At 35.8% G+C, this 16,185-nt stretch overlaps 1 protein-coding gene across 1 annotated transcript; it reads left to right on the forward strand.

Annotated features, from left to right (window-relative positions):
* Positions 1-557: 557 nt before the first annotated feature.
* Positions 558-10,399, forward strand: LOC145214517 (TBC1 domain family member 25-like). Its single transcript, XM_080083064.1, has 11 exons — positions 558-742; positions 976-1,085; positions 1,537-1,660; positions 2,022-2,146; positions 2,300-2,451; positions 3,031-3,219; positions 4,099-4,201; positions 5,139-5,245; positions 5,860-5,996; positions 6,931-7,080; positions 7,805-10,399. Exons 1-11 carry the CDS (start codon positions 686-688, stop codon positions 8,390-8,392), a joined length of 1,842 nt encoding a protein of 613 aa, XP_079939190.1. The 5' UTR covers positions 558-685; the 3' UTR covers positions 8,393-10,399.
* Positions 10,400-16,185: the final 5,786 nt, after the last annotated feature.

Genomic DNA, 16,185 nt, shown 5'->3' on the forward strand with positions numbered 1-16,185 from the left:
AAGCCTATAATAAATCTGCCGGTCAGCAAAGTAACCAAACACTACTTAACAAGCATCAATCATGTATACAAATGTTCTATCACACTTTACGCTAACAGCTGTCGTCGCCTTGCATGGCGAATCTGGGTTATTAATCTGTGCTAATCAGTTTGCATGTTTACTGCAATTTCTGTTGCACTTTTACGGTAACATTATTTGCAAATTGATGTGCTACTTTTTTTTATTAACTTTGCATCAGTGAAAAAATGCAACTGTTTCAAGTTTGAAACAATGGAAAAATTCTAGAATACATATTCTTTATTTGAAACAATCCTTTGAATCTTAAACGAAACCAACAAAAATGTGAGTGCTTCAATGTAATTTTTGGATAAACCGCCTCAATTTTATTCACAAATTAACAATTTTGTTTATCCATTACCTTCTTGCATAATTTGAGCGCATTATTTTTTTCCAGAATTTGCAGCAACCCTCAGATGGTTCTGTAAAAGTGGTTGCCGATTTTTCGACATGGTTCATTAGTTTCAATTTTTATTGTGTATTTTGTTGCCGCGTTTACATATTTCGAGGTTGCAATCATACTGTTTTGATTTATTGCAGCCTACTTACCTTAATGTTATGTTGTATTATACCTGTTTTGTTTGTGTGTTATTTTGAAGAACCGCGTTCTAATTTCTAAATTGTGAGCATGTTCAAAGTGACTCGTTCAAGTGATATTAAAGATGTCATTCATATAAAAGTTAAGGTAGGATTTCTGGTCTTGTGATACTTTGTGTTAGTTACTTTAACCCTTATTTTTTGGTATTTTATTTGTTGAACACTTTTTTAAAGGAATGATTTTAGCCTAAAATTTATTTTTTCTTTGTAATGTTAAATATTTTTAACTGAGTGACATGAGGTGGGCAAACCTCTTTAAAATAACAAATTTGTATTAAACTGGTTTTGAAGTGAAAAATTAAAAATACTTTTTTGTTTCAGAAATTCGCTGGCTATTTTAATCCGGAGAGCAAAAGCTTCGCTGTTGATCCTCATTTAACCACATTTGATGACTTGCAGAAGATCTTAGTGGAAGCTTTTAATCTTAATGGGTAATAACTCAATTTACTGTGATGTAGAGTTCCTTCTTAAAATTCTCGAGAAATCTTGAAAAAATGTAGTCTCCAAATGAATAAACATTTCTTGTGAGAAGTTATGTCACGTATTACAAAAACAATGTTATTTCGGCACCCCTTACTATGTTTTTTCTGTTTCATCTCACTTTTAAAGTGCACTGGAACATTTCTGTTTTTCTTTACTTTAGAAACAGGGATTTTTAATGTGTAATGCCGTTTGAACTTTCTCCTTCGTCAAGGACCAGTAGTCATGCCTGGTTATGTTACATTTATTACAAAAAGTGCTCATTGTTCACTACAGAAAGAAAAGTAAAATCCTAACTCTACTGTGATATTAAAAGATGCGTTCAACAAAAAATAATTTTTAATTGTTTTTGTGTGAAATTTGTAATATTCAATCAACTCAACCAACCTTTTGTGTTTTTAGACCATTTCATATCACTTACTTATGCCGAGATGATGTTGGAGAAAATGTTTTTCTGTCAATGCTCACTGATTGGGATTTGGATGCAGCCTTTATGACCTCTTCTGATCCTCATTTGAGGCTTAAGGTTACAAACACATTTCAAAGTATTTTTGTGTTACCCAGACACACAGTTGTTTTTGCTATTTTCAAATATATTGCCATGGTATAAGTTAGGTTATGGTCATTTAGCCTGTTAAAAAGCACATATGTAGTGCTATGATTGGAGCCAGAAATAGCTGTGCAATGTTGAAACATAAAAGAGCAAAAAAATGCTATTTTCAAATATATTGCTTGTGGTATGAGTTGAGTTAAGTTTATTTTGCTTGTTGAAAAAACACAATAGCATTACAATTGCACCAAGCTGGAAGTAGCTATGCAATGTTGAACTGTTATGGAGTGCAAAATGGTAGATTGTACTAAAATAGAAGGGTACTATATTTCCATAGCTTGATGCTGAACCTTACAAAGATGGACTAATGTCTAAAATGAAGGATTATGAGTCCCCTGATTCATCAAAGATGTTTTCTAATGCGCAACTGATGAAAAACATTTTACAGCCAATGTCTGACAGGTAACCTTTCACTTTTGTTTTTTCGTTTATTACACAAATATACATTATAGAGAAGAAATAAGCCATAGTGCATCAATTTAGAATTTTGTCAAAAAATATTTATATTAAAACTGCAATTAACACATGATCTCAAACCACATTGTTTTTCTTCAGTATGAATCAAATCCTTGCTCTTCCTAATGTACAAAAGCCGTGGATGTCGTCTCTTGGAAGTGCATTTAGCAAACTCACTGTGGGTTTAGGATATCCTAATTCTAATCAGACTGGTGATGAACAGGCTTTCTTTCCTTCGAAAGCCCCACTAGGTAAATTTTTGTACAATCTTGCTTTGTATCCATAGGTTTCAAGTGCTGTGATGTTATGTTATTGATTGGTAAAAAGTTTTAAAAAATGTTAGAGAAATTGTATTCTAATTTGGTTCTGCCCACAACAATAACAAGATTGTAAAAAAAACGATCAGCAAAAAATTGTTGATGGAAGGTTTCTTTTCTCTACAACAGGGGTCCGCAACTTTTTGAACTTCGCTTGCAGTTTTAAAATTTTGATGAAATTTTATGTTTATCATTTTTTTGCCAGTTGATTTAAACAGTAGTTGGAAAGCAGGTACATTCATATTTGCTATTAGATAATATAATTCACAATCTATACTTCTGAAATATAAAGCCGAAAATCACTGGCATGCCATAAGAAAGCATTGGGTGCCTTGGCCTGCGTGCCAGGGGCTACAGACTCGTACTTTAAAAAAAATATTTTTTTGCCTTGTTTCTTAACTTCAAGTTTTTTCCCAAGCATTGATTATACCTTCATATCATGAAAATGTCCAGTTTCTGGCTGAACAAACCACTGTTGCTTTTGACAAATGACTTAATATTGTGTTATTTTAGATGATGTAGAGTTTAGGACTTATCTCGATGAAAGTGGTAGACTGAAAAGACCAGAGGAATTGAGATTGAGAGTTTACCATGGTGGTGTAGTTCCAGCATTAAGAAAAGTTGTGTGGAGATTACTTCTTAATATTTTTCCATCCAATTTGACTGGTGAAGAGAGAATGTCCTACATGAAACGAAAAACAGGTGAGAAATGGTCACATGCTAATTCATTTTGATTTCTGGAAGTGGTGGTGTCAAAATATTGCTACTTAACCATTATTGTGTTATTTATGTTACATAATGCACAGAATATTCACATTAATAAGACTAACTTTTCTCCCACTTGTCAACCATTAAAAGTGTTTTTGTGTAAAAGTGCCCTTTATTTAGAATAGAGCAATAAAACCTCCTTACATTAAGCGTGTAATTATTGTGTGCATAGTTGTATGTTTTGTACATACTAATTTATCTTCCATGTGCAAATTCCAATGCACATGAAAGTATAAACATGCCAATTAAGTGTGCAAAGATTGCATGCAATTATTCTTGCTTGCTGCATTCATCCGTATACTGGATTGTTCGGGGCTAAATTTGGAATGAAATGACTTTTACAATGCTACATAAATATATTTCATGTAAGGTTAGCTTTACTGCACTGGTGTACACAGGTCCATGACTTGCTTTTGGGCACTCTAAAACACACTGCTGTTGTGTAAACAACATTGTTTTGTGTTCAACAAACTTTCTTTGGTCAAGGAAGCTTTGTGCAGTAAATCATGTACTTTAAAGCTGTCTGACATAAAAGGATTGGTTGACATAACATGTATGACCCATATTACAATATATAGCTGGGCATTTTTTCACAAATCTAAAAACTGACATGTCAAATATGCATCAATTGATTAAGCTTTTGATTTAGTGTAGCAGGATTTGGTACACTTGGATTTAAAGTTGTAATCATGGTAAATTTAAACCAAGTAAATCAACTCCCCAATGAAAAGCACTAAACCAGCATTTAGGCATAATTTTATGAAATTTCTTTGCAATGTTTAGCATTAGACATTAAACCTGTCTTTTTAACAGAACAATATCAGCAGCTAAGAGCTACATGGCAAGCAAGGGCTGATGATGAACATGTGAAATATATTTCGAACATGGTATGGAAAGATGTTCTTAGGACAGACAGGTATGATAGGTCAATGGGAATGATATTATGTGATGTTTGTACCAAATGTCAACCACAGTTAAGCTTGGAAGAAGGGGTTCTTAAACCCAAAAAATACTTAACAAAGTCTCAAAGCATCTCCAATTTGGCACCAAAATATAATTATTTTGAAAGGCATGTCAAATGGTTGAATGAAAATCTTTTGAAAACTTGCTTAAAACGCTTGTCAAAGTCAATGAGTAAAGTAACAACATTGGGCAATAAAAGTGCTTTACTGGCAGCACCGTTTAGGTTTAGCTAGATACATTAGGACAGGGGTGTCCAATCTTTTTCTAATGGGGGTCAATTTTTACCTGGTAAAGACGCCCACGGGCCAACGTTTTTCAGAATTATAACACAAATATACGGAATTTAGGGAAATTGTGGGATTTTGTTGCGTCAGCACCATGTACACTTAATCCAAACTATGGCGGGTCATACGCAACACAATTTGAAAAAAACAGCCGCGGGCCACATGAAATGCCGCGGGGGGCGCATTTGGCCCGCGGGCCACACTTTGGACACCCCTGCATTAGGAGTTTACTATTCATCAAGTATCAAATTTATGCATGAACTAATTAAGCAGCCAAATGAAAATTTTATCACCAAATTCATGGCACAGTGGTTCCCAACCTTAGTGCACCAATTTCTTCCTTAACAGTTTAAAATAGTTTAATTTCTCCAATAGACTACATAGTGATTTGATTTAGCATAGACTACATATGCTAATTCATTCACAGATTATTTAAAATTGGGTCTTTTATCAATTTTATAGATTATATTCCCAAAGCTCAAGTGTTCAATTACAAACCACATGTACAAATAGAAGCAAATTTCTCCACAGTTGGGAACCAGTGTCATAGTATATTCTTGAAATTATCACTACATAAATAAAGTGCTACATTATCACTGTTTTTAGGTCTCATCCTTTCTTTGAAGGCAATGATGACAACCCAAACACAATCTGTCTACTTAACATTCTGACAACTTTTTCTCTTACCCACCCAAAAGTGTCTTATTGTCAAGGTGAGATGGCCATTGTTTGCACTGCTTGTTTAAATGTGCTGGATTCAATAGAAATTATGTTTTTGGGTGTCACCCTGTAGAAATTTGACGCAGTGGTTAGACTTTTTGTGTCAACAAGCGTTTAATCACTTGAAAACACTTTACTGTGCAAACAATTTGCCTGAGTAGGAAGCTTGGTATACTGCGCAATTTGATTAGTATTAAAATGCGAATTTGTTTTAGACATACCCACTTGAAATTTACAGCTTTGAAACAACAAATATCGATTTAAAACTTGTAAATTTAAAACAATGATTTGATTTCATTTAAACTAAGGAATTGATTATTAAAACATCATGTTTTGCTCAAATATATTGACTTCGCTTATTCCTGTCAAAGTTTATGTGTATTTGCCTTTTACACTGCTTGTATTAAAGATTGTACAATGAAAATATTTTAAATTTAAAATTGTTTTTTTTTATGACCAGTTTTACATTGTATTTTAACTTTCTTTATACATAACTTGGGTGCAAATTATATCACAAATATTTTCTGGGTAAAAAAACATATTGAATATGTAATGTTTCTGTATGCATTTGCAACTGTAATACCAATGCAATCATATATTTTGACAGGTATGAGCGATCTTGTTTCCCCAATTTTTGTTGTGTTAAATAACGAAGCCCAAGCCTATGTTTGTTTCTGTGGCATTATGGGACGTTTGCAAGAAAACTTTCTGCGCGATGGAACTTCAATGTCTACAAAATTCAAAGTAAGTCCTCAAGAATAAATTTCTTTAGCTATTTCTTTAACAGTAGCTATCACAAGTATATGCAACTGAAAAAAAATTCATTTAATGACAAAAACATATATATGTATATATATGTATCATGTTAGTAAGGTACTTGAACTTTTCAAAAAGAATATTTTTATGTGCCTAAACTGAAACATGTCTTGATATCGATCATATTTATGAAAACCCATTTGCTTACATAAGCACATAGGTGTTTCCCTTCATGACTAAGTTGTTTACATTTCCTGAATAAGTCAATTGTTGAATGATTTATTCACCTAGCAGTCTATACCTGAGCAAACCATAACAGCTACAATGTCTCTAGAATGGGTTAAATTACCAGCATTTTCAATTACTCCAAAATAGTCCTATCACTTCATATTACATTTAAGTTGCATTAAGTTATGTGCTGACTTTTAGAGGCCAGTATATATCACAAAATATCAAGATATGTCACAATAATAAACAACCCACTAATCTTCTAAACTTATTTTTCGTAAATATGTAACACCATGTATTTATTTTAACATATCAAACTAATAAGAAACTAGTACAAACTGAACCGAGCATTAATATAGCATATTCATGCCCTGCTAAGATACAAAACTAGTGTTCGAAAAGGTATCCAAGAACAAAAATGACTGTTGTTTTAAATGCGTTGGATTGTGGAAAATGTGTAATTGTGGGGTCTGTACAGCTTAGTACACCGCTGGTGGCATAAGGGACCTCAGAAAGTTACAAAACCAGTGTGGAATAGGGAATGTTCATGACGTCAGAATGTATGGAGCGTGCTCAGCCGACCACCGAGCATTAAAATGAGACTCGGCCAAACAGAACATTTGAGGTTTTGGGTCATCACTACTTCTTAATGTTGTTTTTTCCTAAATAAATAAGAGATGTTTTATATTTTCAGCATCTCTCTTTGCTAGTGAGGCATCAGGACCCAGAATTTTTTTCTTATCTTCAATCCCTGAGTGCAGACAACATGTTTTTCTGTTATCGATGGCTCCTACTTGAAATGAAAAGAGAATTCTCATTCGACGATGCCATCACAGTATTAGAGGTAAAATGATGGCATCAATTTATATCTGTTTGTAGTGTTACGAAGCAATTTTGAAACTTTGGCAGCTCATAAAGAACGAGCAAATAAATTTACCGACTTGAATTGTCACAGAAACCAAGCAATTTAGTATGAAACATAAAGGTTTGATTGAGGGCATTTAGTGAACCTTAACTTCAAAAGAAATGATAATTCTTTATGTAAAGTCTTAATGTATAGTTTGGTACAAAGCTGCATAGCCGATCTTCTACACAAAAGTTTGTTCTCAAGTAAACACATTTTTCTTCTCAGTTAAACTACTTTTTGTCGTGTTGATCTAAAAAGACCATTGTATGTCAGGCTTATTGAAGGCGCTATACCGAATCAACAAGGCATTATATTGAATCGAACCCTAGCTTTCCCGTATGGCAAGGCGCAGGCTAGAAATATCTTCATCTAGGACTAATGTTCTACCAACTGAGCTGCAGAGGCCCAGTGGCAAACCCACCAAAAGTCGAATCACAAGCGCTGATGCTTGCCTTTTAGACTGGCTTGATGCGGTATAAGACCTACAATGGCTCTGGTGTACTATGAAAAGTTTCATTTTGTTAAAAAATGTGTCAACATATTTCTAAAGGAAAAAGTTCTGTGGTCACCATTATTAAGTTCATAAATATGAGTGCTCGATTGAACTAGAAAATCAAGATAGATTTATAAAATATTTTTGCATATTTTTCTTGTTTTACAGGTGATGTGGAGTTCCTTACCACCGCAACCTCCAGACATTGATCTCCCATTGGAAGACTACACCGAGCTAAACAATGATAAAGACCAAACTTTTGCTGTTGGATGTCAAGATTTGAAAACAGGATCCCCATCCCCTCAAACCATTTCTACATCCACCTCAGAAGATACCTCAAACTCTTGCATGGATGATTTCAATTCGGGATTAGAATTAGGCAATGGTGAAGACCCACCAGTAGAGCTAAACAACATTGTTGAAATTGTGGACTATGCCACAGAGGACTCAATCAAAAATTCACCCCAACGCCATCGCAAAAAAATCTCGCATAACACTAATAGTGATAACCAAGCACCTTTGGAACCTTTACCTCCCCCAGAGGAATTTGGATGCGGAAACCCATTTTTGCTTTTTGTATGCCTTGCTGTTCTGTTAGAGGAGCGAGACTATTTGTTAGCAGAACAGAAGGAGTATGACGACTTTGTTATGCATTTTGATCGCATGGTGCGAAGCCACTGTCCCAAAAAAGTGCTCTCAAAAGCAATGAGGCTCTTTGCAGAGTATCTTAAATCAGCTTCAATACAAACATTGTAGTTTTAAGTCTTGTAATGCTTTTAAGGCCACATTAACAACTATTCTATGGGTTGCCAAGCAACAAAGAAAAATGTGCCTTAAATGAATGTTTTGGTTGGAGGATAAAATGTTTTTTGCCACTTAAAAGCTAGCAGGCTATTTGGAGGTTAACATTGGTTTTAAACTAGAAGTACTTTGGCAAAAGTTTTGGCAAAAATCAAATGCATCCATTAGTCCAGGGTCTATATCCAGTTTTGCATCTGATTCTGAAGGGTTTTGGGTTTTTGATTTTTTTCATGCTTGGTGAAAAACACATAGCAACGCATTCATAGTCAAGATGTGGCCCTAGATAATTGCAAGAGCCTTTACAACTGCTAAGTATGTGTCTGTTACGAATTCTTATAACACACTCGGTGTCCATTATTTTTGTTTGTTGGGTATTCTGAAAGTTAGTTTAACTGTCCCGAATATATTTTATGTGCAATCATTGCTACATGTCAATTTGCACTTGTGTTTTTTGCCTTTCTTCAACCTGTTGCGTGTTTTTTATTTGCATCTATGTTTTCTAATTATTTTTGCACAAACTTCGAAACATTCCACATACACACAGCAGAACCAACACAAGACTCCAAATTGACAATGTTTTCCCCAAAATTGCTTACCGTATATACTCGCGTATAGTACACAACTTTTTTCCTTATATTTTAAAAAAAATATATAGGTGCGACCTATCCGCTCGACATAAGTGCAAATCGCCACCAAGTCGGAACAAAATTGAAAGTTTTCGGCTATTGCAAGTACCGTGTTTTCCGGTCGGCTTATTGGGCGGATATAACGTATTTATTCGAGTATAACGCGCAAAATTTCATCCTAATTTTCAATAAAAAATTAAGGGTGCGCGTTATAGACGCGAATTGTAGTGGAAATGTGCTATCGAATACGGGTACATGCGCTCGTGCACGCACATACCAATGCGAGACAGTTTCATGAGCGCACACGCACATGCGCCAGCTCAGCTTGAGTTGGATTTTCCCGCTTTGTTGAGAAAACATAGTTTTGCGGTTACAATGCAATGCAGTTCAATGGTAAAAAACAACCAATTGCACAAGTTATTTATGCAAAAAAGCTGGGCTAAGGGCCTTTTAAATCCCTAGATTTTCAGTGCGACTTATGTGCGAGTCAACTCTAAATTACACTTTTTTAACCAAAAACTAATAGTGCGACCTACACGGTGGCGCGACCTATAGGCGAGTATATACGGTAGTTTACAACAAATACATCTTTAAAGAGTTGCTGTAGTTCTTGCAGTTAACTTTGCACTACTGAACTTTTGGACTGATCATTTGTCATGTGTACCATTTTTGGTGCATAGTTAAGCAACAAAAAACGAATTGTTTTGTTTTATTTATTGATGTCTGGTGTTATTTGTGCTTATTACTCGTTTAAGAAAAATGCATTTGCAAACTTTCCGTTAGTTGGTGAACCTTTTATCAAAGTCGTTTCCAAATTTACAACTTTATTTCTTCAAATGTCATGGCTGGTTGTTGATAAACATGTGTCTGTGTTATTAGTACTATTTAATTTATTTTGCATCTTCTGTTTGTTTGCATTGCGTACGAACAGCGACGCTCGTTTCAATTTAGGTGTACGTTTTATTTCCGCGTGGTGGCGCTGGTGGCACAAAATATTTATTCGCGCTGGGGCCAGTGGTCGTAAGTGTCTGTAGCAAACCGGGTGTGCCAAATTTTGCCTCATCTACTTAAAAAAATACACAACAGAAGTAAACTAGTGTTCTGTACCACTTAAAACAGTTAAAAGTCGTTAAAAATGTTTGACCTGATTCACAATTTCCACAAAACATTTTTTTTGTTACAGTGACACGCGAATCGCTTTCACTGTCCCTGGAATTTAAGTTTGCCAGGGATGTGTGAAGTAATGGTGCAATACATTTATAAGCTGTAAGCTTGGTGTAGTGGAATAAAATGATATTTTCCAAAAAAATCTTTCTGATGATATGTGTGAATTTTATTCATCTATGTTTAGTTAAATTCCTGGAAAAGAGGATTTTTTTTAATTAAGGCGTACTTCAAACTACGCAATCTACAAATAAAACTTATGAAAATGTTGACGGATGAGGCTGTTAGGATTGGAGTGAAGGTCTATAATTGCAATATTTTCACAGTTCGATCTCAGATCCCCTTTTCGCGCTATTATTCTTACAAGCATTACCATACGGTACCAAGCGGTGTTTAGTACCACCCTCAATGCATGTGAGAATATTAAGTCGCAAGGGTATCTGAGATTGAATTATAACGATATTGCAGTTATAAACCCCCACCCTAGCCCTAAATTCCACAACCGTTATCATTTTTGAAGTTTCATACGTTTTATAAGTAGCTTGCGTATTTCATTGGAGCCCATCCTAAAACGCCCAAACATTTTTCCCACAACGCTACCCACTATTGCAGATCGAATTACCTTGGTTGACAACTATTGGTTTATAAGCGGTCGTTTGACGAAACGGTTTAAAATTTCAGTCTTTACATGTCTTGAAATTTAAAAGCTCAGTGTAATTATACACAGGATTACTGTATCGCTGGGAGATATAACTAAGTAGCAAATTTAAGAAAAGATTTTAAGTTGTGACACGTTATTTGACAATTATTTTTAGTCTCATAAGCCTGCATACCTTTCATGCAAATTTTTGTCTTCATCACATTTTAGCATTAATTATTAAAATCAATAGCATTACGACCAGGCCACCGTCTTTTTAAGGAAAAAAGCATCGTAACAAAATAGCTTCATAAAATTCGTGTGCGCCCTGATGTCGAATCAAAACGCTCCCGTACCTATAATAGCAGCGGTTCCCAAACTGGGGTCCGCGGTCCTTTAGGGCAGGGGTCCGCAAATACTTTTTGGCGCGACCCTAAAAAAATTGCTCTAAATTCTCGCGACCCAAGCATTTTGCAAAAATGCTCTAAATTCTCGCGACCTAAGCATTTTAGCATGTACGTTTGTGGAAAATACTAACCAACTAAATATCAATATTAAGACTGCTATTATGCTATTGTCAGTTGCTATTTTCACATAAAACAGTAGGTAAACGAACGTATTTATTCTAACAAATGAGAACTTTGGGCTCTGTGTTGAGAACACAGCTAATCAGAAAACGCATGCTTGCATATGTGTCGTTACTTTTTGCATTGTTACATATACTTTATGTCATAGTTACGTAGTCATACGTAACAATGCAATAATAATGAAAAGGTTAAAAAAGAGGAAATTCATTAATACTGTAGATGCGATGCTTATATTCATGGGAAATTTAATATATTTCGCGACCCAGACTGGAAGGTCTCGCGACCCAAATTTGGGTCGCGACCCACTAATTGCGGACCCCTGCTTTAGGGGTCCGTGAGGCAATTTTAGGGGGACCGCGAAGCGGTTGAAGTAATTCTATAATCTTATTTGGCGTCAGTTTGTGCCACTAAATAAGTTTAAATCAAAGTAGAATTGAGAATCGACTGTCTCCATTGCTAAACAATGGCCTTTATTGAATGACAACTATCAAAAATGCAATTGTTCGCGCACAATCGTAATGTTTTTTGTCCTGTTTGTGATGTCATATGCTGTCTTTGGATGATTTTTATGCGCAATTTTGCATAACTAGCTAAAATCCTGCAATCAACTTTCGTTTTTATGAAATACACATTTAGGCTTAAGGACCGCGAGCCCTCGAAATAATGGCAAAGGGAACGTTTTGAAAAAAATATGAAAAAGTTTGGGAACCACTGTATAATAGGAAACTACTTGCCAATATAATTACCCTGGTATGACTACCCAAACTACATTGTATAGCTTCATTGTGAATCAATTAGAATTATTTTCAAATGCACTTCAAATTTATGTTTTCAGACTGTAGAGACATTGCCTGATACCTAACATGGAGTAAAATTTCGTTTTGGTGGACATCTATGGTGAAATAGACACCAATAAAAATTGTGCGAATGTTTAAAAACACCTATATTTGTTGCGAAGATCCTATTTCAGTTCATGTATACAGTTCTTACATAAGCAAGTGTTTAAATGTGTTGGTCACATCAGCTTAACGTTCGTTGAGAACTTTCAATACTGACAAGGATTCTATAAATTGACTTTTAAACTCATGTTTGACCACTTACCTTCCAGTAGCAAAACACGTCCCTTGTGTGCTATATAGGCACATGTTATGAATAAAACAATATAATGACCGACAATCCTATCTCAAAGTCTCGATTTTCGCTTGGGAACGATTGGATTCCCATCTTGATGAGCGTCAATAATTAATGACGACACGACAACGTCATGGGCACGTCACACTAGCTAAGGCCCTTCAAAACTATTCAGGTGCAAATTTTGAACTTGTATAGAGTTGATTACGTCATAAATGACTTATGGTTTGACTCAGAGTTGATATAATTTGTTTGGTAAAATACACATTTTTTTCGGATCGAAACCAAAGCGTCTAATTATCGCCTATTCGAGAGGCAACTTGTCAAACCAGTTGTTTCTGTTACAGAGTTGTAAACGGGCCTGAAATTTGAGCCCGAACCCGGCCCGAACCCAAAAGCACAAGCCCGAAACCCGGCCCGAACCCGAATCGTTTTTGAGAAGCCCGTTTAAGCCCGAAAGTTTATTGACAGGCCTATACACTGATGCCTCAGGAAAGACAAGAACAAGGCGTGTTAGGGCTATTTGATATTAGTTCAGGTCCAGAAACTGGTTACAAGTTATTCAAAAAATACTGACACTGAGTGTAAAGTCAAGCCCCTTTTTTGTAAAAACCTAAGCCCGAAAACGGCCCGAACCCGAACCTGACCCGAAAATCCCGACCCGACTTATAACTCTGGTTTGACTTAAAGATTGGGTATAAACTTGTGTAGCTCGTTACATTTAAGCTAAGGTAATAATTAACAAATGACGTTGTGTGTTTTCACATATTTTGCGCCATTCAACGCCATTTCTCCTGGGGTTATTTTGATGGCTGCATGATGTGATCGTTAACTCATGTTCTCCCTGTTTTATCTGCCAATTTGTTTGATTTATTACAGTTTCATCGTAAAGTGCAATACGTTATCGATTTTTCACACCTGCAGACGCCATGAATATCCTCGCGTAAAACCCGAAATGGAATTACAGGTTAAAGTGATTCCTGCATCGAACCTTCAACACAAAATTAAGTCTTAAATCGCTCATAGTTTGATCGGAAATGTTCTTGCTGAAACATTAAAAAAAATACTTGTCCAGTCAGTTTTTTTTAAATGTTCAGCCCTTTTCTGAGACAACATTACAATGAGACAAGAATATTTCCAAAGAAAACCAAAGGTGTTAAAATTTTGATTTCTCTCAAATATAACAATTCACAAACCACGGACAAATTTACACCTGATAAGCAAAAAGTTTTCTTTGGCTTAAATGTAAAGAAATACAAGGCGTTGTTTGAGGCGTAGAAATGATTAATGTAAAATGTTCACTTGTTTTTACGTTTTCATGCACTATATATAGCGTATACGCTATGAAGCAGCACACTGTTGTTTGCGAGAAGAGTTTATTTACAATTATGAATCAGAAATATTTAAAAACGGGCAAGGTAAAAAATCTGGGGTGAGTATCTATGTTCAAATGTTTACGTTTTGTTTGTTTTTACATGTTGGAATTTTCTTGGCTCATTTTTAATGCGTTTTCGTCGCTTTAGGTGCCACTATAATGTTTACCTGCCCTTGGCATTCACCACGATGACCCGATAAAAAATGACCTGATAAGTCCCGTGACTGATTCATTTTTGGTGCCTCTGATTCAGTCGACTGTGCGGCTTGCGGCATGTAATCATGCATAATTAAATGCTTTCCCTTTTTGCTCGGTGTCAAACGCGCAGTGAGCAACACCGATTTCTCGCCAATAAATAATGAACGTTGACACTAGGCCCGAGATCGCGGTCAGGAATATAAGCTCAGCCCCCGTGCTTCGAGTCTATTATCATCATCAGGGGGAAAGTGGGCACTATGCCATATAAAATACAGAAAAGTTGACCTTTTTTAATACGTGCCCTTTTGGTGATGGTGCAGTTCATGGTGGAAAGGCGTAACGTAGAGTAGTTGTACAGCGTTTAAAAAGGGTGCATACAGTTTTTAATTCGCCTTCGTGTAACAGGTTATTGCTTTGATGTACAATTTTTAAAGTTCGAGATTAGGCAGTGTTAGTTGAGAAAATTGCTCCTGTACCGTATTTTTTCGAATGTATTCCCCGGCCTGTAAATTTTCCTACCGGTGGTGCGGCTTACAAGCAAGGTGGCATATAATCGAGGGCGCCTTAGATTTTAATATTATACCGATATTATTTCCACATCCCTGCTTTTTGTTTTATTTTACTTTCAAAATTATCTTGCCTGTTGGATTTACACGTCAACACACGCTACGCTGGGTAAAACTATTTGCGTGACTAACAATCGTTGACAAATAGTTGTGTACAACTATAGTATACTCTGCAACCACAGAAAGAAGTTTCATAAAACAATAGTATCAAAAATCACCCCTGCCGTTTCAATCTAAGCCGACTTACATTAATTGGTTGACACCATAACAGGCGGCTTTCAATCAAGGGCGGCTTACAATCGAATGTAATAAGGTACTTAGCGAAGTCGGATTTTTATGACCGTTGATTTGTCTATTCGTTTGTTTGTTTTTGAATTTAAGGCAAAAAGTATGTGGGCAAATAAAATTTTTGACTCAATTTATTACCATCTATTAAAACCTGTTTTGTGCAAATGCAAACTTAATGACGGTTTTTGCCCGCGGGCCAACGTGTTTTTGCTAAATTTATAACCTTAAGTTAGTACACACATATATGGGATTGAAGAAAATTGTGGATTTTGTTGCGTCAACACCATATACTAACTAATTATTTCCTTTTACCGGTAAATAAATTTTAATGGAAAGCTTTTGTGTGAAGTCACCACAACCCAAAAACTTAATCCAAACTATGGCGGGCCATATGCAACACAATTTGACGACCTGCGGGCCACGTCAAATGCTGCCGTGGGCTGCACTTTGGACACCCCAGGCCTACAGGACACGCTGTGTAACTTTTACCACTAAACTAAAGCTGAAACAGTTTTGCAGGCAATCGGACCGGACGAACATCAGTAAAAATGGTGAAAATAAACTTGTTATGTCTGATATTGGCAGCTGTGCTTCTATTCACATCGGCCGAAAGTCTTTCACCAGAAATTTGCTGCGCTGGAGGAAAAATGGCGGCCACTCCAAGTTGTCGGCGCTTTTGTGAAGTGATGAGCGTTCTTAACGGCGGAAGTGCGGAAGGCATTACCACCACCGGAAAACGATCTTATCCTAGCAGATCCATGCTGTCTAGAATAATCAATCGACATACTGGAAAACCATACGGAAGACTCTGTCATTACAAATATTCTGTTGTGATTTGTTGGAATACAGACACTCTGTCGCCAGTTGGTTATTTTGGAAACCTGTAGAGAAACGAATTTTCCATGTTTTTGTTTATTGGTGTCTTGCTATGATTTGAAACACCATGTATGCGTGAAAAGTGATAATTTTTGTTCTTTTTTCCTAAACCAGCCTTTTCAAAGTTTGTGTGAATCTTTGTGGTCGGTGGTTTCCCGTACGGTACTCTTTTGTTAAACAAGATGATGGCAACAACCTAACAACAATAACAAAGATACCAACAATTTCATGTTTGTTTTATATTGCGACCTGCAAATATTGCAATGTTTTTAATTTGCATAAAGACGGGGGTAATATTGC

Source organism: Phallusia mammillata, chromosome 2 (genome assembly GCF_965637545.1).
Source record: "Phallusia mammillata chromosome 2, kaPhaMamm4.hap1.1, whole genome shotgun sequence".
NCBI lineage: Eukaryota > Metazoa > Chordata > Ascidiacea > Phlebobranchia > Ascidiidae > Phallusia > Phallusia mammillata.

Bases quoted from the DNA above. Each gene is read 5' to 3' on its own strand.
- LOC145214517 (XM_080083064.1), top strand. From the start codon at position 686: ATGTTCAAAGTGACTCGTTCAAGTGATATTAAAGATGTCATTCATATA. The intron at 2,147-2,299 runs GTAACCTTTCAC...GTTTTTCTTCAG, and splicing joins TTACAGCCAATGTCTGACAG to TATGAATCAAATCCTTGCTC. The intron at 5,246-5,859 runs GTGAGATGGCCA...ATATTTTGACAG, and splicing joins AAAAGTGTCTTATTGTCAAG to GTATGAGCGATCTTGTTTCC.